Source organism: Stenella coeruleoalba (genome assembly GCF_951394435.1).
Source record: "Stenella coeruleoalba genome assembly, chromosome: 3".
Classification (NCBI taxonomy): domain Eukaryota; kingdom Metazoa; phylum Chordata; class Mammalia; order Artiodactyla; family Delphinidae; genus Stenella; species Stenella coeruleoalba.
The window spans coordinates 154,604,883-154,626,125 of NC_137148.1; the positions used below are offsets into that span (position 1 = coordinate 154,604,883).

General features: G+C 56.3%; 1 protein-coding gene across 6 annotated transcripts; it reads left to right on the plus strand.

The window, feature by feature from the left end:
- Positions 1 to 1,574: 1,574 nt before the first annotated feature.
- Positions 1,575 to 20,388, plus strand: GRK6 (G protein-coupled receptor kinase 6). 6 transcript variants are annotated; one of them, XR_013827788.1, is made up of 17 exons: positions 1,832 to 2,024; positions 5,689 to 5,784; positions 6,716 to 6,828; positions 6,947 to 7,024; positions 7,373 to 7,473; positions 7,809 to 7,901; positions 8,012 to 8,075; positions 8,215 to 8,355; positions 8,641 to 8,831; positions 9,622 to 9,659; positions 9,751 to 9,840; positions 10,842 to 11,050; positions 11,141 to 11,278; positions 15,401 to 15,538; positions 15,621 to 15,755; positions 16,408 to 16,679; positions 19,851 to 20,388. XR_013827788.1 is itself a non-coding variant. In XM_079918295.1 (17 exons), exons 3-17 carry the CDS (start codon positions 5,733 to 5,735, stop codon positions 16,477 to 16,479), a joined length of 1,653 nt encoding a protein of 550 aa, XP_079774421.1. In that variant the 5' UTR covers positions 1,959 to 2,024; positions 4,565 to 4,710; positions 5,689 to 5,732; the 3' UTR covers positions 16,480 to 17,570. The 6 variants fall into 6 exon arrangements, 5 of the variants coding, with proteins under 5 accessions (XP_079774422.1, XP_079774420.1, XP_079774423.1 ...); XM_079918295.1 differs by lacking the exon at positions 19,851 to 20,388 and adding an exon at positions 4,565 to 4,710 and having other exon boundaries at positions 1,959 to 2,024; positions 16,408 to 17,570; XM_079918296.1 differs by lacking the exons at positions 1,832 to 2,024; positions 19,851 to 20,388 and adding an exon at positions 1,575 to 1,623 and having other exon boundaries at positions 16,408 to 17,570.
- The last annotated feature ends 855 nt before the right edge of the window (positions 20,389 to 21,243 follow it).

Here is a 21,243-nt window from a genome sequence, read left to right on the forward strand (position 1 = left end):
CCTACTGACCACTGGGTTTCCTTCCTTCAAAGTACTTTTCTTTATTCCCCAAAGTATCCTAGATCCATGCACTTTTCTCCATGTCCACTGCCACCTTCTCAGTCCAAGCAACCATCCTCTCGCTCCTGGAATTCAGTAGGCTCCCAACTGCTCACTCTGCTTCCACTCTTGGCCCCCTGAAAGTCTACTAGCTAGAGTGATCTTTTAAAAGTATAAGTCAGGAACTTCCCTGGCGGTCCAGTGGTTAAGACTCCGTACTCCCAATGCAGGGGGTGTGGGTTCAATCCCTGGTCAGGAACTAAGATCCCACATGCCACATGGCCTAAAAATAAAATAAATAAAAGTATAAATCATCCTTTCAAAGGCTCCACATTTCATTTAAGAAAAACAAACAAACTCCTCTCCATGGTTTACAAAGCCTTTCAGGATCTACCTAGAATCCCTGCTCCTTCAACTCATCTCAGACTTTGGGCCCTGAAGCTACACAGGCCTTCTTCCTGTTCCTTGAACATACCAAACTTACTCTAGGCTCAAAGCTTTGCACTTGCTGTTGCCTCTGCTTGACACTGTTCCCCTAGATCTTTGTGTGGTTGGATCTGCTCAAATGTCACACCCTGAGACCATTTCCCCTATTTTGTCTTAATGTCTTAATAGCACTTGTCACTCCCTCAGACCATACCATTTATTTGTTTACACATAGGATTACCATATTTATCCCCCTTCTAGCAGGTAGGCAGAGAGATTGACTATCTTGCTGGCACCACTGTATTCCCTAGCACCTGGCCCAGTGCCTGGCACAAAGTGCATGCTCTGTATTTTTGGATGAATGAATGGATAGGAATCAGAGAAGCCTAGTTGAATAGGACTCTGCCTTACCCGCAAGTTTGGGCAAGCCTCCGTTTCCTGGTGTGTGAAGTGAGGGTGGAGGGAGTAGGATGTTTAGCTAGAAGGTGTTGATTAGCTGTAAAATTTCGGCGTTGTTTTCTCCCTAGTCCTAGGCCCGCAGCCCTCCACTGGACCTCAGTTCCCCACCTATATAATGGGTGTGAGCTCATTCCCTACGTCTTGGGGTGGTAGCGCTGCCTTATAAGGCAGCAGAGGCCGAGGGCGGACAAGGCCGTGTGGGTGGAGAGAAATCACAACATCCGGCTGTGGGGGCGGGGTGGGGCGGGGCTGGGGCGCCCGCGGTGGCCGGCCTGGAGGCCTGGGAGCAGCTCGGAAAGCCGGCACCCTCCTGTGGGCCTCTCCCTGCTAACGATGTGCGCCCTCCAGAATGGGCCGGCCCAAAGGAATACGGCTGGATACACGGCCCGAACTTGCTTGAGGCTGGCCTGCAAGAGGCCCAAGATACCAAGCGCATCCCCTACAAACCCTGGACAAGCCAAGGCGAGCCAAAAGGACCTGGCCCACACCTACATCTAATGGCCCAATCAGAGTGCAAAGCTGAGAATGACTGACGCTTCTTTCATCCAATCAAATACAAGAGATCCGGGGCGTGACCCAGAGGACCCACCTCTTTTGTCCCAGCGGAGGGCTCGGCCCTAATTGGCAGTTTGGTATCCTACGAAGGCCCAGAAATTCGAACGTAGAGGCTGAACCCCACCGCAGACCAACCAGGAAGAGGTGACGTTTTAAGTCCCGCCCCCCGTTCCTTTGAACGAATTCCTGGCTCTGGGGGCGGGGGATGATGAAGAGGCTGTCTAATGGGAAGACGGCGCGGCGAGCGCTCTCCCGGTTATTGGCTGAGTAAAGTAAACAGTGGGCGGGCCGGGGCGGGGCGTGCCGGCGCAGGGGTGGCCCCCGGGAGGGGGCGCAGAGTGCTCGGCGGGCGGCGGCGGCCGGGGAGGCCCGGGAGGCCGCGGCGCGGTCACTGCGAGCCGAGCCGAGCCGCGCCGATCGCCATCCGGCCCCGGCTCCCTCGCGCAATCCCGGCCGGTGGCGCGGCCCGGCGGGCCCGGCGGCGCCGCAGCCCATGGAGCTCGAGAACATCGTAGCGAACACGGTGCTACTCAAGGCCCGGGAAGGTGAGGCTGTTGGGTGAGGAGAACGCGGGCGCGCGGCCTCAGAGCTCGACCGGGTGCCTCAGCCGCCCGATCCCCTAGGGCAGCTCGCTCCGTGCCCCGCACCTCGCGCAGACACGAGCCCTTCCGGCCTGTGGTCCTCTTTCTCCGCACCTGCCCCCCGGGAGCTGGAGCCCAGCAAGGGGTGGGTCAGGCCGCCGCCCGCGCGGCGAGGAGGTGGGGTCGTGGTGAGGGAGTGAGAGGAGGAGAGAGGAAGGAAGAGGGAAGGGTGGGACCCCAGCCCCGGGAGAGCCTCTCTGAGCCCTCTCCCAGGTAAGAGGTAAGAAGATGCCCCAGGAAGGGAAAGGGGCAGCCCACACCCCACGTGCCCGGGCCCAGACTCTGGCGCCCAGCCTGGGCCGGCACAAAGTTGGTGCAGGGTAAAAGGTTTGGAAAATAAATTAACCGAGGCTCTGCCGTAGCACAGCCTTTGCGAGGTGGGGAAACTGCTGGTCATATATGCTACCAGCATGACTGCCACTTGCTCGGTGCCTCAGGACACTGGGGACAGAGGTGAATGGGTCACAGTTTTTGCCCTCGGGAGTAGTGGGGCAGATGGGCACAGAAAAAACTGGAAGCTGAGTTTTGAAGGAAGGGAGGCATGCCAGGCTGGTAGGACTGTTAAGTGCAAGGCCTGGCAGAGGGAGCCTGTCTTGTGAACCTAGTGTTGCTGAGCTCCTCAGACATTACCAGGCACCTGCTCTATGAGGATCCTGGGGATGCATAGGGACCAGACTTGGTCCTCATTGCCTTGCGGTCAGTCTGCCCCTCACCTGCCACTGTTCACCTCAGTAACATAATCACCGAACACCTACTCTGTGCCCTGTCCTGTCCAGGGTGCCAGGGACCAGCAGAGAAGACACTTCTTTTTGGAACTCTAGGGCAGGGAGGTCAGGACTCTTTGCTGGGGTTTCAGGCTGAAAAAGACATCTGCTTCGCCTTTCTGACCTATTTTACAGGTGGGAAACTGAGGCTTAGATCAGTGACTAGCCCCAAGGACACACAATGAGACTGGTTGACTCATGCCTAGGACACAGGATGTCCCCAATGCAGTCTGTAGGAAACCCAGAGGAACCCCCAGCTGGCACAGCATCTGGTGCCCCCTGCCTGCCCAGTGCATGTTGACCCTGGGGAAGTGCTGCCTGGAAATGGGCATGGCAGTCTGGGTCCTCAGTGCCCAGAGCCTTCCTTATCTCCTGTCCATTATCGAGTCCTGGGGCTAGGCCTTCCTCCCAGCCTCTGGGGGCATCTGCCGATTCTGTTCTGCCTCGTCATCCAGCCATCCAGGGAGGAGGGGTGGGGAGAGCCTGGCCAGGCCTCCCTCTCTAGGGCTGTAGCCAGTTCAGGCCTCAGGCCTGCTGAGAACACTGCCTTGCCTAACTAGAGAGTGTGGGCACCTTCTGATAGGCTTCCTCAGGAGGCATAGGGGGTTATGGCCAGACTGAGACCAATGCCTTCACTGGAGAATCCTTACTCCAACCTGGCTCTGTCCCTCTCACCTGGGTGGCTCTAGACAAGTCTCTTCTCTCTGAACTGCAGTAACTCTTTTTGTGGGATGGTTGAGGGTGGGACCTGAAAACTAAAGGAAATCCCAGTTGTCACTGAGTTTTGAACCCTGGTCTGTAGATTGAGTGCATTGGAATCACTTCATGAGCTGGCTGACAGCTTGGACCCCAGGCCTTTGCCAGCTTCCCAAGTGATCTGAGGCCCTGAGTGATTTGGGATTGCATGTATTCAGTTGACACCTGATGCCAGGCATGTTTGCGGTGGGAGAAGAGCTTGGGTTGTGGTCCTAGGGAGCTGGGTTCAAGTCCTGACTCTGGGACCTCCAGCCTTCGTAATCTTGGACCAATTGACTCCTCATTTCAGGGCCTCGGTTTTCTCATAAAATTGGGCCAGGTCTGGAAGGATTGCTATGAGGATGCAGTGGGACAGCACTGGAGGTGTGAACCCTCACTTAGTCCTCCTTCCTTTCCCAGGCCCCCAGAGGCACGGGGAGGGGACCAGGCTGGGGTGGGGAGGAGCCCCACTGACTCTGGTGGCAGTTCCAGGACAGGATATTTGCATGTGACTCTGCTGCTGCCTTGATGTGGCTAGGAGGAGGGAGAGGAGGAAGTAAGTGATGGGGGTAGCAGGCGGATGGAGAGGTGGGGGAGGAGTTCCCCTTCTGGGGAGGCCTTGCCCTGGGTTGGGGGGTGGGGGTCTGTTGCTCACTCACAGTGGAGCAATGACTGTGGGGTATGCTGGGTGCAGGCTGCAGGAGGGCTGCTAGCAGGTTTCCCAATGGGTACCCTACAACACTTCCTCTTCCAGGCAGCTTAGGTCAGGGAGCCTATTGGAGGACCCAGCCTTGCCCTCTCCCTAGACGGTGGCTCCTCCTGCACCACCTGCCTTCAGCCAGGCCAGATGGAAACAAGGCTGGGGAAACTGAGGCCAGGCAAGGGATAGTGGTGGCCTGAGGTTGCCACTGAGTTGTTGGAGCTGCGACCCACCTCTTGCCACAGCTCTACTGGGTACTGGACACAGACTCTCCTGGTCACCATCACAATACCTCTGGAGATGGCTCTGGACCTGAAGTACACATGGAGAAATTGAGGTTCCTAGAGAGCAAGTGATGGGCCTGAAGTGTAAAGTGGAGATTCAAACCCAGGTCTGTAAGATTCCAAGACTCAGGCTCCTTCCACCATTTTCAACCTCATGGCCCACAGGCCACATCTAGCTAGATCTCTAACATGTTTTATTTATTGGGCTGCAGTGGGTTTTTTAAAATATAGGAACCAATATTTCATGGAACAGTCCAGAGTCTCAGCTGATTTTGAAAAGTCAAAAGAGCTGACCACACTGGGCCAGCATTCCTGCCTAGTAACAATCAAGCAGTCAGCCGTGGTTGTGCTGCAGCTGCCCCTGTTTGAAGCGGCATGCCGGGTCCAGTTCCCACACTCCTCACCACTCCCTGTTGTCTACCATCTGGCCCACATTTACTGTACCTGTCTGGCTCTGTAGGCATTTGAGCTGCTACCCTGGTCTCAGCAGCTACAGATGAGGGGTCAGCTAGGTAAAATGAGGCAGGTAGCAGGACCAGGAAAGCAGGGGTAGGGATCCTGAGTGTCAACCCTCCTGCCACCACTTTGTTTGCGTCTCTGATAGCTCTGATGCAGGGCCTCGTAATAGGGGCCTGGAGCCTACCTGGTGACCCAGGCTGCCCTCTGCCTCTGGCATCTCTCAGGCATGTCCCACATGTCCTGGAACATCTCCCTTCTGGGCCTTGACTTACACAGTTCCCACCACTATCGTGTCCTTCTCTTTCTTCACCTGGGAAACTCCTACCTGGTAGGAAGAAGCTGAGGCCTGCCAAAGCTACCTGGAAACCCCACTCTCCCCCAGTGGCTGGCCTCATGCCCCTCTTGGCTCTTCCAGCCCAGAAGCCCCTAGCAGGTGGGCCTAGGGGCCCATGTTTGTCCTGGAACCCAGCGAGGGCATGTTGCAGCACACGGAAGGAAGGCCCGAGGTGCCTCCCAGAGTGGACTGGGCCTAGGCTGGGCCCTGAAGGCCTCTGGATTGGACTGAGGGTGGAGGGGAGGCACGGCAGTGGCGGGACTCGAGACCCAGCACCTGTTTGCTTCCACAGGTGGTGGCGGGAATCGCAAAGGCAAAAGCAAGAAATGGCGTCAGATGCTGCAGTTCCCTCATATCAGCCAGTGCGAAGAGCTGCGGCTCAACATTGGTGAGACCTGGGTAGAGACGGGGGCTGGGGTGAAGAGGTGAGAGGGCCTTGCTGGCGCCACGGGGCCTCCCCCAAGACCTTGCCTCAGGGTGGAGGGGCAGGGTTGGGGGTTTTGGGGAGCAGAGAAATTGAGGCCGCACCACCAACCCAGTTTCAGTTCCTGGGCTTGGGCTGGGTGGAGGGCAGAGAGCACATAGGACAGCAGCGGGTGGTTGGGGTAGGCGTGGGGAGGAGGACGGGGTCAGATTGGGGGCGATCTGAGGGAAGCAGCGGAAGGGAGGGCCTCAGGCGAGCAGGGCTCACAGGATGGAGCGGAGGGTGCTTCAGGGGCTGGAGTCAGCCCTCACCGACTGCCCGGGGAGCCCCAGGCCTGTGCTCAGCCCCACCCAGCCTGGCCCTGCAGGTGCCCCGCAAAACCTTAACGAGAAGGGCCAGGCCCCCTCTGAAGGCCTGCACGTGGGCTAGGAGTACACCATGGCTGCTTCCACCGCCGGGAAGGAGGCCTAGCCTCGAGCTCGCCGGAAGCCACAGCTTCCTCCCACACTTTCGCCAGGCAGTCAGCAGGTGTGGGCCGGGCCCAAGCCGGGCCGGAACCTCACAGACCACACCCAACCCCAACTGTGACGTATGCAAGTGGTGTGAACCAGGAGACAGCGGCTGGAAGTGAGGACCCCGGCTCTGGAGCCACACTCCTGGCTGTGTGACCTTGGGCTAATTACTTATCCTCTCTGGGCCTCGGAGTCCCAAGCTATGATGGCAGTAACAGTAGTGCCACCTCATTGCTGTGGTGAGGGTTCTAAAGGAGACAATGGCTGCCATACTGCAGGGCTGGAAGCTGTTGTTAGGGCCCCGGGCCTGGTGGTGTGGACAGGAGTGCCCTGCTGGTGGGCTCCAGGTCCAGAAATCCAACAGCTCCCACCCCTGCCTGCAGAGTGTGACTACCACAGCCTGTGCAAGCGGCAGCCCATCGGGCGCCTGCTGTTCCGAGAGTTCTGCGCCACGAGGCCCGAGCTGACCCGCTGCATTGCCTTCCTGGACGGGGTGGTGAGTGCAGCCCAGCCCAACACCAAGGGTGGGCAGAGGTCCCGGGCCACATGTGCCCCATCTCCCCACACCTGTTGCTGTACCCAAACCCCAAGCTTCTCTGCCTCCCACCCCGCAGGCTGACTATGAAGTGACCCCTGATGAGAAGCGGAAGGAGTGTGGGTGGCGGCTAATGCAGAATTTTCTGAGCCACACGGTAAGTGAGCACTGATGGAGGGATGATGGCAGCGGGTAGAGCTCAGTGATGGGGAGAGGATTGACCACAGCTCAGGCAGAGAGTGCCCTGGAGCTGCTCCAGGCTCACCAGGCAGCATTGCAGGCATGGAGCCCAGGAGGGTGGGCTGGGGCTCTGGACCCTGCAGCCTGCCAGCAGCTCTGCTTCACCCTGCCTCAAGGGGAACAGCAGAAACCAAGTTCAGCAACTGGGCAGGCTGGCGCACCTCCAGCCCATAGCCACCCCAGCACAGTCCCGAGGTCTCTGCCCTGGGAGTGGGCGGCTGGCCAAGGGAGCCCCTGCACTGACCTGTCTGTGGCTTGTCCCTAGGGTCCCGACCTCATCCCTGACATCCCCCGGCAACTGGTGACTAACTGTGCCCAGCGGCTGGAGCAGGGGCCCTGCAAAGACCTCTTCCAGGAGCTCACCCGGTAAGCCTCTCCCTGCCCATAGGCTGAGAATCGTGTCCTGACGGGTGGGTTTCTGTGGACCCAGAAGGCTGTGAACAGTTCAGCAGGTGGTGAGGGAGCTCAGTCCCTCACCCCAGCCTTGCGCCAGCTCTGTGACCTTGGGCAGGTTGCCTCCCCTCTCTGTAGCCTCTTGGGCTTCAGCCAGGATGCATGTCTCCCACCTAGGTGGGTTAGCAAGAGGGCTGGCTGAGGATGCTGCGTTTCAGGCTGAGCATACACACAACAGGGGGCCTGGCCCATCAAGCCAAGAACTTGGGGTGTCAGGGGCTGACCAGTGGGCTGGGTCTTCTCGATAGGCTGACCCACGAGTACCTGAGTGTGGCCCCTTATACCGACTACCTCGACAGCATCTACTTCAACCGTTTCCTGCAGTGGAAGTGGCTGGAAAGGTGAGCTCCTTGAAGGCTGGGCTGGGCTGGGCCAGGCCAGGTTGTGGGGGCTCTCATGGGCGTCAGGCCCCTGATCAGCTAGTGTTTGATCCCCAACCCCTTGTCCACAGGCAGCCAGTGACCAAAAACACCTTCAGGCAGTACCGAGTCCTGGGCAAAGGTGGCTTTGGGGAGGTGAGTGGCCAGGCCAGAGCCCAGCAGAGTGCAGAGGTGGGGTAGGGTGGACCCTGACAAGCCCCTTCCCCCTTTGAGCCCCTGTACCCCCAGGAAGGGCACAGCTGGTCCCCATTTGCCCCATCTACCCTGGCTACAGGTATGTGCCTGCCAGGTGCGGGCAACAGGCAAGATGTACGCCTGCAAGAAGCTGGAGAAGAAGCGGATCAAGAAGAGGAAAGGGGAGGCCATGGCCCTCAATGAGAAGCAGATCCTGGAGAAAGTGAACAGTAGGTTTGTAGTAAGTACAGACAGGAGACCCTTCCCTTTCCCCTGGCCACGCCTGCTCTCCCCACTCGCTGGACTAAGATCTCTTCCCTGCCACAGGCCCCCTCTAGGCACAACTGCCTCCCTTGTCCTCAGAGATGCCTGGGAAGGGTGGGTTTGGGGAATTGACACCTGGCCTAGGGAGCAGGCTGGGCCCCAGGGAGTGGTACTAAGAAGGATTTTTCGGGCGGCTGGCACCAGCCCCCCCACCAGGTGGCCCGCGGCCCCTGCTTCAGGGCTCGGACCCTCTTGGTCACAGGTGAGCTTGGCCTACGCCTATGAGACCAAGGACGCGCTGTGCCTGGTGCTGACGCTGATGAACGGAGGCGACCTCAAGTTCCACATCTACCACATGGGCCAGGCTGGCTTCCCCGAGGCTCGGGCCGTCTTCTACGCGGCAGAGATCTGCTGCGGCCTGGAGGACCTGCACCGGGAACGCATCGTGTACAGGTGCAGGGGTGTGGCCCTCCTGGCCAGGGCCCGCAACTGGGCTTGGGTGGAGGCTGCAGAGAGATGTTGGTGTGCTGGGGCTGTCACTGCAGGCGCAAGTCTGTCTGGGCTCTGGCTGGGGACTCCACACTCACCCACACTAGGCAGACTTGAGAGGCTCAGAACCCAGGCTCTGGGGTCTGGTTGACCACGTGTGAATCCCGGCATTGTCGCCCCTCTTTCACTCTGTGACCTTGGCCACTCAGCTTCCTGCTCACAACACCATTTTCTTTCCTGGGAAGCAAAGACTATATATAACTCCTGCTTCTCAAGTTGTTGTAGGGAATGAATGAGATAATGCTGTAAAGTACATAGAACTCGGTAGTGGAGAGCTCCTCTTACTACTATTACTGGTGATGATTTCATTTGAGCCTCACAACAGCTCCATGAGGAGATGGATGAGTAGCCTCATTTGACAGATGGAAAAGGTAGAGTTAGCCACCAGAGTGGAGGGAGAGCACTAGAGGTGAACAAAGCTGCTGGTGATGTCTGGGAAGCTTCCCTCTGAGTGGGAACTGCCTTCCACTTGCCTAGCGAGTCCCAGGAGTCCTGGCTGCATAGATCCTTCATCTGCTCCCTCAGGTTGGGGCTGCTGCCAGGGAAGGCAGGGCTGTCTGTCTTCTGGCAACAAAAGGCTCCCACACCTTGCTGCACATCCCATCCTAGGGGGTGAGCGAGCTAGGAGGGGGTGGCCCTGTCTGGCTGCTGGGCAAACTGAGCAGCATCTGATCCTGCCCTTCTCTCCCCACAGGGACCTAAAGCCAGAGAACATCCTACTAGATGACCACGGTGGGTGAGGGGCCACAAAGGGTGGGAGAGGCATGGGGGAGGTCTGGCCCACCTGCTTAACGGGCCTCCCTGCTTCTCCATCCACATTCAGGTCACATCCGCATCTCCGACCTGGGGCTGGCAGTGCACGTACCTGAGGGCCAGACGATCAAAGGCCGTGTGGGCACTGTGGGCTACATGGGTGAGTCTCCCTTCCCCCTGGCCCGCCAGCCTCCTGGGTCCTCTATCTGTCTTGGGCCCAGTCCCACCACCCCTGTTGGGAAGTCTCCTGTACCTCAGGAAATAGAAAGAGCTGATGTTCTTCTTTTATAGATGAGGAGACCAAGACTCAGCCAGGGCCCCACACACTGTGAATCCACAGCATTCACTCACTACATATTCATTGGAGCTACTCCTACTGGCCGGGCCTACAGGTGGCTACCAGTGAAAGACAAGGGCCTCATACCTGTTTCCATGGCCCCGGCTCTCCACTCCCGAGACCTGCCCATGCTAGAAGTGGGAGTGCCCATCTGTGGCAGAAGCCAAGATGTGGCCCCAAATTCCCCTTGGGACCACGTGACACAATAGACAGAGCTCCAGCTATGGGCTCCACCTCTTCCTTGTTATGTGTCCTCGGGCCGGACATTCTGCTTCTCCCAGCCTCACTTTCCCTGACTGTAAAGTGATCATCACCTACTCCCAGGGTTGCCTTGAAGATGAAAAGAGGTAGTAGAGGCAAAAATCCCTACCTGCCTGTCCTGGCAGGCAGTAGCTATCCAGCAAATCAGTTGCTGTCTTCTTTCCTCTCTTTGATATTAAATCTAGAGGTTGCAAACTGGCAGCCACACTAGGCCTAATTTGGCCTCCATCTGTGTTTAAATCAAATTGTTTTTCAAACAATCTGAATTGATTGCCAACGTTTGATAACCCAGACAGCTTCATGTTAAAAATACGGATTTCTGACTTCTCTTGAAAAGTCAGAAGACGTGGCCCCCTGCAGGGCCATACCAGCGCACTTTGATGGGATGTGTGCTCTCCAACTCACCTCAGTCCCCACCGGGCTGCTGATGTTGCCTGCCTGGGTGGTGCCAGTGGGTGTCTGAGCTGGTTACCCCACCTTGACATGCATGCTGGGCATTCCTGGGGCCCCGGGGCACAATTCCGCCTCCTGCCCCGTCTTAACTCCTGTGCTGTCCCTCCCAGCCCCAGAGGTGGTGAAGAACGAACGGTACACATTCAGCCCGGACTGGTGGGCGCTAGGCTGCCTCCTGTACGAGATGATCGCAGGCCAGTCACCCTTCCAGCAGAGAAAAAAGAAGATCAAGCGGGAGGAGGTGGAGCGGCTGGTAAAGGAGGTGCCCGAGGAGTACTCAGAGCACTTTTCCCCGCAGGCCCGCTCGCTCTGTTCCCAGGTACAGCAGCCAGCAGGAGGCCCAACCGGCCAGGGCTGGGGCTGGGGGCGCCTCTCCCGGGGCTACCCTGACCACCCTGCCTTGCTGTAGCTCCTCTGCAAGGACCCTGCTGAGCGCCTGGGGTGTGGGGGGGGCGGTGCCCGCGAGGTGAAGGAGCACCCCCTCTTCAAGAAGCTGAACTTCAAGCGGCTGGGAGCCGGCATGCTAGAACCACCCTTCAAGCCTGATGTGAGTGCTGCCCCCTCTTGCCGAGGGCAGGGCCAAGCCCTGGCTGGGGGGCAGGGGTGAGCAGGAAGGGTTGGGGGCTCTTGGAGGATTGGTTGGGACACCCTCATTGCAAGTGTTAGAAAACTCAAGTGTGTTAACCAGCAAAACAGAATTCACCGGGCTCAGAAAAATGAAAAGCTGTGGGAGAGGCCTTGCTTTTGGCCCACCCGATCCAGGGCTCCAACAATGTTGCAGGAATTCCGTCTTCCTCTCTCTGACCACTACTGGTCAGTGTGCAGGCTTCTCTTTCAGGCAGCTGTCCCCAGGGTGTGGCAGGCCTACATCTTAACAGCTCAGCCACCCTAGAAGACAGAGAGTGCCTCTTGCCCAATAATTTCAAAAGAAGTCCGAAAAGGAAAAACAAGGCCTGAGGCTGATGCTCATTGCCTGATTGCCCAGAGGCCCCTCAGCAGCCACACCTGGATCCTATACCCACCTGAGCCACTGCCAGTGGTGGGAGATCGGTTTCCCAAAGGAAAACTAAGATGCCTTGCCAGCAGGGGAAAGGCCCATTGGGCTGGCAAAATATCTGCTGCCCACTACACCTGGCAACGCTGGCCTCCTGTCTGGGAGCAGGACGCTCCCCTCTGCAGAGTCTCACTCATTTACTGAGCATCTCAGTGGGTCAGGCATCCTCCTGGCAGAAACATCCTCGAGTCATCAAATTCTAAGTGGCAGAAGCCCAACTCAAACTTACGCCCAACATGGAGCTTACTGGTTCATTTGGCCAGAAAGTCCCAGAGTAGGGCCAATGTCAGGGTTTCATACCATGTTGTCAGGACTCCATCTCTTGGCTCTGCTGCAGCCTGTTGACTGTTCTCCCACTGACTTCAGGCTTCTCTGTATAAAGTCATAGGGAAGGTTCTGATTGGCCAAGATTAGATCACGTGCTTGCCCCCCCTCTCATGTGTAAAAGGACTGGGACCTGTGATTGACAGTTCACCAGGAACACGGGGGAGGAAGGTAGGTGATGGGCAGGCCAGGTTGGTGGCTGTCAACCATGCACGTGGTTGTTTACACATTCAACAAATATTCTGAGTGCCCATATGTACCAGACCTCAGAATTAATAGAGTCAACAGGACCCAGTCCTCCCTTCATGTTCTAGTGGGAAGACACAGCAAAATAAACCAGTAAGTGAAAAAAGAGTTGTGGGGAGGTGGGAGTATTTCTAGACAGGATGGTCTCTGAGGAGCTGTTGGTTAAGTAGAAGCCTAAAATACGTGAAGGACAGAGCTGTACCAGGATTTGGGGCATGAGCATTCCAGGGAGAAGGAGCAGCCAGGCATTAAGATCCTAGTACAGGGACCAGCCTTGAGAGGTGGAACAGCAGTGAAGGCCAGTGTAGCTGGCATGAGCATGTGCAGGGAACGTGGAGCAAGAATGTGAGGTGGGGGTGTGGGCCACAGAGCAGGGGAGCAGGATCGGGAGTGGGAGGCCACCTAGTGGGCTGCTGCCTCTGCAGAACTGCATCTTGTAGGTGGGTCTCACCAGCAACCCACGGTTTTAGCCTTGCTGTGGGCAGTAGAACTGAGAGCCTGACTTCCGGCAGCCTGCCTCAGGGCTGGCCCTGCCACTCGAGTTTACTCCTCCTTCCCTGCACACCAACCTTGAAAATCAGTGCCCTGGAGTTTAACTTTTTTTAGAAGCAGCAGATGAAAAATGTGCTTGATGATGATATAGTTTTTAACAGCTTTATTGAGTTCATATACCATACAACTCACTCCTTGAAAGGATATAATTAAATGGCTTTTAGCATAGTCAGGTTGTGCAACCATCACCGCAATCAATTTTAGAACGTTTTCATCACCCCTCCCCCCAAAGTACCCCATACTCATTAGCAGTCATTCCCCATTCTCCCCTCCCCTGGCCCTTGGCATCCACTCTTCGACCTTTTGTGTGTGTGTGTGTGTGTGTGTGCGTTGTGTCTTCGTTGCTGTGCGCGGGCTTTCTCTAGTTGCGACGAGCAGGGGCTACTCTTTGATGTGGTGCACGGGCTTCTCATTGCGGTGGCTTCTCTTGTTGCAGAGCACAGGCTCTAGGCATGCAGGCTTCAGTAGTTGTGGCTCACGGACTCTAGAGTGTAGTCTCAGTAGTTGTGGTGCATGGGCTTAGTTGTTTCACGGCGTGTGGGATCTTCCCGGAACAGGGCTCGAGCCCGTGTCCCCTGCATTGGCAGGCAGATTCTTAACTGCGGCGCCACCAGGGACATCCCTACTAATCTACTTTATGTCTCTCTATATTTGCCTATTCTGGACATTTCATATTAATGGGATTATATAATATGTGGTCCTTTGTGACTGGCTTTTTGCACTTTGCATACTGTTTTCAGGGTTCACCAATGTTGTAGCATTTATTGGTCCTGCATTCCTTTTTTATGACTGAATAATATTCCATTGTATGAATATGACACATTTTGTTTGTTCATCAGTTGATTGACATTAGGGTTGTTTCCACTTTGGGGCTATGATGAATAATGCTGTTTTGAGCATTCACATACAAGTTTTTGTGGGGACATATGTTTTCATTTCTCTGGGACATACACCTAGAAGTTGAATGCTGGCTCATATGGTAACGCTATGTTTAACCTTTTGGGGAACTGCCAGACTTTTCCAAAAAGCAGCTGTATGATTTTACATGATAATATTTTGACATCCTTAACAGTAGGACTTAGAAAAAAACGTAACGATGAAAAAAGAAGTGGCCTTCTGGAGTGAGGTGGGCTCCTGGCAGAGGGCTGGGGGCGCAGAGAGGTGGGAGGAATGTTCTAATCCTTTGGTTGGCTGTGAAGCAGAAGGGGATGGAATATGCCATTGGACATCCCAGGACAGAGGACCTATCAGCTCCAGGCCCCTCATGGAGTACCCAGCTGAGATTCAGTCTGCGCTGCCCTCACCAGTTGCACCTAGACAGCTGTATACAGGTGGAGGGGGGTGCCTGTTGCTGATTCCGTATGGCACTGTGGGGGCTGTTTGGCCACCGTGGGTCAGCTCTGCAGCCTTGTCAGGCAGTGAGCAGTGAGGGATAATGAGCCCCAGTTTAGAGGGGAACTTGGGCCTCAGAGAGAAGGGACTGCCATGCTCAGGAAGTGCATGGGGCACTTGTGTTTTGTTTTGTTTTGGAAGTGTAGTAGATTTACAATGTTGTGTATTAGTTTCTGGTGTACAGCAAAGTGATTCAGATATATATGTACAGATGCATATATGTGTATATGTGTGTGTATACATATTCTTTTTCAGATTCTTTTCCATTGTAGTTTATTACAAGGGATTGAATATGGTTCCCCACGCTATACAGTAAGACTGTGATGTTTATCTATTTTATATATTGTAAAATATATCTGCTAATCCCAAACTCCTTATTTATCCTCCCCCCTTCCTCTTTGATAACCATGAGTTTGTTTTCTATGTCTGTGAGTCTGTTTCTGTTTTGTAAATAAGTTCATTTGTATCATTTTTTTAGATTCCACATATAAGTGATGTCATACATATAAGTGATGTCATGTTAAATATATTTGTCTTTTTTTTTTTTTTTTTTTGGCGGTACGCGGGCCTTTCACTGCTGTGGCCTCTCCCATTGTGGAGCACAGGCTCCGGACGCACAGGCTCAGCGGCCATGACTCACAGGCCCAGCCGCTCTGCGGCACGTGGGATCCTCCCGGACCGGGGCACGGACCCGTGTCCCCTGCATCGGCAGGCAGACTGTCAACCACTGAGCCACCAGGGAAGCCCAATATATTTGTCTTTGTACGACTTACTTCACTTGGTATGATAATCTCTGGGTCCATCCATGTTGCTGCACATGGCATTATTTCATTCTTTTTTATGTCTGAGTAATATTCCACTGTACATTATTTATATACATATGCCACATCTTCTTTACCCACTCATCTGTGGATGGACACTTAGGTTGCTTCCATGTCATGGCCATTGTTAATAGTGCTGCTGTAAACACTGGGGGCACCTGCAAACCAGGAAGCTGCAAGGGTCAGGGCAAACCCAGCCCCAGCTCAGGGTTGAGCTGCCCTCCTGTCGAGGAGGGGTGTGTGTGGTGTTCCTGTCTAACCACTGCCTCTGTCCCCCCAGCCCCAGGCCATTTACTGCAAGGATGTTCTGGATATCGAACAGTTCTCCACAGTTAAGGGTGTGGAGCTGGAAGCCACTGACCAGGACTTCTACCAGAAATTTGCCACGGGCAGTGTGTCCATCCCCTGGCAGAATGAGGTGGGGACCTGCCCAGCTGATGGGGTGGGCTCCAGAGGGGCACCCTTGGGGTCAGTACTCACAGCTACCTGTTCTGTGGCAGATGGTGGAGACCGAGTGCTTCCAGGAGCTGAATGTCTTCGGGCTGGATGGCTCGGTTCCCCCAGACCTGGACTGGAAGGGCCAGCCACCTGCACCCCCAAAGAAGGGACTGCTGCAGAGGCTCTTCAGTCGCCAGGTAACCCCCAGCAGTGTCCTACCTGGGTCCCCCACCTGGCTCCAGGGGACGGTGGGTGGGAGGCAGAGCCGGTGCCTGCATGCGCGGGGAGTAGGCATCCTCCAGCCATGTCAGCGGTGCCCAGGGTCTCTGGCCTCATTCCCGCCTGTCCCCCACCCCCGGCTGGGCTCACGGCCTCTTTTCTCTTTCCAGAGGTGAGCAGTGTGGGCTCCCCATGGGTTGGCCTTGCTGCCCGGCCTTGGGGAGCCACAGACAGCCCTTCCATGGCAGAGGCGAGATGTGGGCGAAAGAAGTCTGGTGCCCGCTCCCTACCTCCCCCTCCCCACTGCTTCCGTGCCCAGCACCTGCAAGCTGCTAGCCTTGCTTAGCCATCTGTCTCCCCATGCCCTGCCTCCACCGGCCCCAGGGGAGAGGGCCCTGGCAGAGCCTGGGATCCACCTGGTCCTCCTCACTTCAGCCTGTTGCCAGCAGCCTCTGCACTGATGTCCACACGTGTCTGGCCTGAGCTGCTGCTCTGGGCTCCTCGTGGGGAGCCCCCTCCTTGGAGCACGGAGCTCCTGGTCTGCCCTGGCAGGGCCGGCCCAGGTGACGGCCCTGGTAGCTAACTGCGCCTGCTCTGCCTCTCTCCCTCCGTGTCTTCCCCGCCCTCCAGGACTGCTGTGGGAACTGCAGCGACAGTGAGGAAGAGCTTCCCGCCCGCCTCGAGCTCCCCACCCGCCTCTAGCCCCCAACCTGAGGCCCCGCCGGGCGGTTGGCGGTAGCAGCTACTCCAAGCGCTGTTTACAGTTTTGCACAGTGGTCTTCCCCATTGTCCACTCAAGTTGTGGCCTGGGGAACACAGCCGGAGCTGTCCCCAGTGCCCTCTGCCCCTCAGCCCCTGGTCTGGCTGAGTTTGGCAAGGCCTGGACTGTCCCTGGGACAAAGGTGCGTCCCTTCAGCTCTTGTCTGTGGAGCTCGGGGCTTTCTGTATTTATGTCTTTGTACGAATGTATATAGCAACCAGAGTGTTCTTAAGACCCACGCTGGAGCCGGCAGAGGGGCTGCTGCCACACTCCAGGCACCTCAGGCCCAGCTCAGACGGGCGAGGTTGGGCCAGGCCAGGCCCCTGGGCCCCCAGCACTGTGCTTGCCACCGCCGACCTCCGAGTGAGACTCGTGCCTGCCCCTGCCGCCCTGGGCTTAGGCCGCCACCTCTGGGGCCCAATACTGTCCCTTCTCAGCACCTGTCAGAGCTGGATCTGGGACCTTTCTGTCCCCTAGGCCTGTGCCAAAGTGTGACCAGAGATTGGGCTGACCCTGGGACCCCTCAGTCCACTGCCCAGGCTGTCCCAAATGGGTCTGCCTCTGCCTTCCAGCTCCCAGGTCACCTCGTCCCTTGTGCTGGGCCCTGTCCTGAAGACACCTCGTGCAAAAACACCCCAGCCCAGGCCAGGGGACGGGTAGGGGTGGGGGTGTCCCTGACCAACCCTCAAACATTCCAGACTCCCCTCATAACAGACACATGTGCCCAGCAATAATCCACCCCTCCCAGTGTGTGCCTGTGGTGTGTGTGTGTGTGTGTGTGTGTGAGAGAGAGAGAGAGAGAAGGGGGCAGGCGAGGCTGTGGGCCTGCACCCTAGGCCCCAGCCCTGGCCCCTCCCGGACTGTGATGGCCATCCTGGTCCCAGTGTTAGGGTAGCGTGGGATTACAGGGTCCCAGTTTTTCCATATTTAAAGCCAATTTTTATTACCCATTTTGTCCAATATAAGCTGCCACATGTCTCTGTGTGAATACAGTCCGAGCACAAACCTGGCCAGCTGCCCCTGCCTGCCTCTTTCTTGCCCCTGGTGGTCCAGGGGTCTTCCTGCTTCCCTGGCCCTGCTGGAAGTGGAAAGAGATTGGAAGTGGGGATAGTGGCGGCTGCCCTTCCAGCAAGGCCCAAGGGCCCCCAGGGCCGATCTTGGGGTAGCCTCTCCAGGCAGCCAGGCTTTGGTGGCCTCTGGGCCCAGCAGCTTCCTCAGCAGGTTGAGGCCTCAGAAAAGAAGCCTTGGGTCCCCGCTAGGTATGGGTCTGGCTCTGGAACCACTAGGGTGTGGGCCTGTGCTGGAGAGGTGGGCTCAGCTGGCAGTATCCCCTCCGAGGCCAAGGTGGCCTGGCTGCCGCTCGTGGGTTTGGAGCGGCCTGGGGAGTAAGGTGGGAGCTGCTGTTAGGAACACCTGCCCGGTCTGTCTTACCTGGACACCTGCCAGCTAGGAGCACCTGTCCAGTCTGTCTTACCTGGACACCTGCCAGTTAGGAGCACCTGCCCAGTCTGTCTTACCTGGACACCTGCTGTGTGATTTGCCCAGGGCCAGTACACATGTGTTAGAGCCATTCCTCTGCTTTGCCTTTGAAGCAGGAAATGTGGCTGGGCAGAGACAGACACTGGTGATGCTGGAAGTTAGGCTGTGGCAGAGGTGGGTGGAGACCAGCCATGTGGCCATCAGGGAAGATTCTCTGAAGGTAGCAGTTGAGCCAGGTCTTGAAGGAGACATTCACCTGGGGGACAGAGGAAGTTGGGGAGCATTCCACCTGTGCAGAGACTTGGGAGTGGCAGCCTGTTGACCACAAGTCTGTCCCAGACTTCACAAGTCTTTTCCTGGTCTGTAGCATCCCAGTGGCCCCAGCCCCCCAGGGATGCTCTGTAACCACCATAAGTGTTTGTTCCTTGCCTCTGGGCTGGGTACCCAGTGCCACAGAGGCCACATGAGCTTTGCAGTTGGATAGCTCTGGGTTCAAGTACCAGCCTGGCCACTTGCCAAGCTGCCTTTGCATAGGCCCTTCCCTCGTCTGGAAAGCTGGGTGTGATACCCATCGCCTCACTGGGCATCTATGAGAATCCAACTAAGTAGCCAGTCACCCCCTTGAGCCCCTGGGTCACTGGCAGGACTCTTGCCTGTTGGGGGTATGTGGGTGCTGGGGGTCAGGCTGATGGCTATCTTAAGGACAAGTCAAGGTTCCAAGTACCAACTTTGAAGGGGCCTCTGGTGGCGGCCTAGCTCTTGGTATATGGAGTGCACACCGCTGCTTCTATTGACTTGAGGGAAATGGGGTAGGGAGAGGGCCTTACCTAGGTCTTCCAGCTGGTGAGCGGCCATTGCAGTTTGGAGAGGAAGCCAGCTGAAGATGAAGAAGCTGGAGGTGAGAGGTTGGGGCCTGAGGTGCTCCAGGCTTTCATGTGGGTGGTGGGGGGAGATAGGTATTAGTGTGCAGAAGCCACAGCCCAGCTCTGGGCAGGTGTGCGAGGGTAAATGAGTGCCAGGTAGCCGGGTGGGTCCAGACCTCCCACCAGACTCCCCTTAGGCTAGGTAGGAACTTCTTGGTTAGGGTTCAACCCACCCTAAAGTTCTTACCACAGTGGATGCTTGGCAGAGAAAACTCCCAGAATTCACTTCTTAACAAGCCTTGCCCAAGTTCACCTCCTCCATCCAGCCCTATGGTAAGAGCTGGGGGACCCAGATGGAAATGAGGCCCCTGCCAGCTTCGAGCTCTGGTAGGCAAGCAGACGTGGGGACAGTGGGACCCAGTGTGATCAGCACTGTAGCAGAGATGATGCTGGGACTGGGGGCCAACACCAAACAGGGGAGGCCCCTTGCCACAAAGGTGTCAAGTGGTACCCTCCAGGATACAGAATCAGATGTTCCCAGGGGAGGAGACGGATGGTCTAGCGCCTCTAGTGGTTTAGGATGGCTGAACGTGGGGTAGTGGCTGGAGCGGAGGTCAGCGAGACTCTGCCATCCTGGGCTTTGAAAGCTGTGTTAAGATGCGGGGTCTCATCTGGAGGGTGGGGCAGTCCTGAAGGGTTGTAGGTGGTTGTGTCAGGGTGTCTCCCTAGCATGTACAAAAGCACCCCATGTTTCCTTTGGGTAGACTCCCCTCAGTCCTTTTGGTTTATATGAGACTGGGCTTGCACCCCCTGCATACACATACACCCAGAGCATGTGACCCAGGTTGGGCTGTTAGGAATCTTTGGTTGCAAGTGACAGAGCTGTCCTATAGCTAACTTAGAAAGTGTTAAAGGGATATGGAGGGGCTTCCCTGGTGGTGCAGTGGTTAAGAATCCGCCTACCAATGCAGGAAACACGGATTCGAGCCCTGGTCTGGGAACATCCCACATGCCGCAGAGCAACTGAGCCTGTGCTCTAGAGCCCGCAAGCTACAACTACTGAGCCCGCGTGCCACAATTACTGAAGCCCGTGAGCCTAGAGCCCATGCTCCGCAGCAAGAGAAGCCACCACAATGAGAAGTTCATGCACCACAATGAAGAGTAGCCCACGCTCGCCTCAACTAGAGAAAAGCCCGCGCGCAGCAACGATGACCCAATGCAGCCAAAAGTTAATTAATTAAAAAAAAAAAGATATGGAGGAGCTGAGTGGGGAAGAATCAGAACTGAGGCAGCTCATCAAGGCACAACCTCCAGAAGCAATATGCTACAGCCATGTTTATGTCTCTGCACCACTGAGCTCCAGATCCAAGGAATCCAAATGACCAGGCTGGGAACCTGCCCACTGTACATCGGGGGCAACTAATGGGGTGAAATGAGTCCCCCAATGAAATCAGGGTGCTCAAAGAAAAGGTAACATACTGGGTGGCTGAACACATATCCCTTCCCCCATACCTCGATTGGATCACCTATGGGCACTTGGCCAAAATGAATCCAAAAAGAACCTAGGGGGTTGCTAGAACTGTTGGGGAAGAATTGGGGTTCTCAGTTCCTCCGGGGATGGGTGACTTGTGCCTAGAGCTATGGGGTCATCCTCGCCACCATTTGGCGGCAAATTTGCTTGAAAATAATGCAAACAGAAGAGAACCGAGTGGAGAGAACAGATAAATGCCTCATTCCATTGCTGGAACACAATTGTGATCACAGCTAAAATCTACCCCTGGACTTCGCAGTTACATGTGCCAAATGCCTTTGAGCTCAAGCCTATTTGTTTTGAGGTTCTGTCACTTGGAACTCAAAATGCCCCAGCCAACATGATGGTGGAGGATGTTTTAGAAGACCACCCTAAGCATGGTGGAGAATTTGGACTGGAAACAAAGAACCCAATTAAGAGGCTGATGGACAGTCAGGTTCAGACTCAGCCTAGGTAGTGGGGCCCTCACTAGAGCTCACCTCTGTTCCCTGGGGATGAGCAGGGTCCATGAAAGCCAGGGCTATGGATCCAGCACTAGGTTTTCCCTGTGCTACTTCTTACTAGACATGTGATAGTGTGTGCTGGGAACACAGTGGGAAGGGCCGTGAGTTGGGAGTGGGCTATGTATTTGTGAGTTGGAGCCACATTGGGGTGCCTGCCTGCTCCAGCCCCTGCCCACTGCGTGTGTGCGGCGCCCGTCAGGATGTGGCCAGGGCCTGGACATGTGTGCGTTCTCCGGGTGGAGGTAGGTAGGTAGGTAGGTTCGTTCTCCATCTCAGCTCCTTGGCTGAGCATCCTGTGTGCTCAGCCGACGACGGTGTGCACCGGGTCTG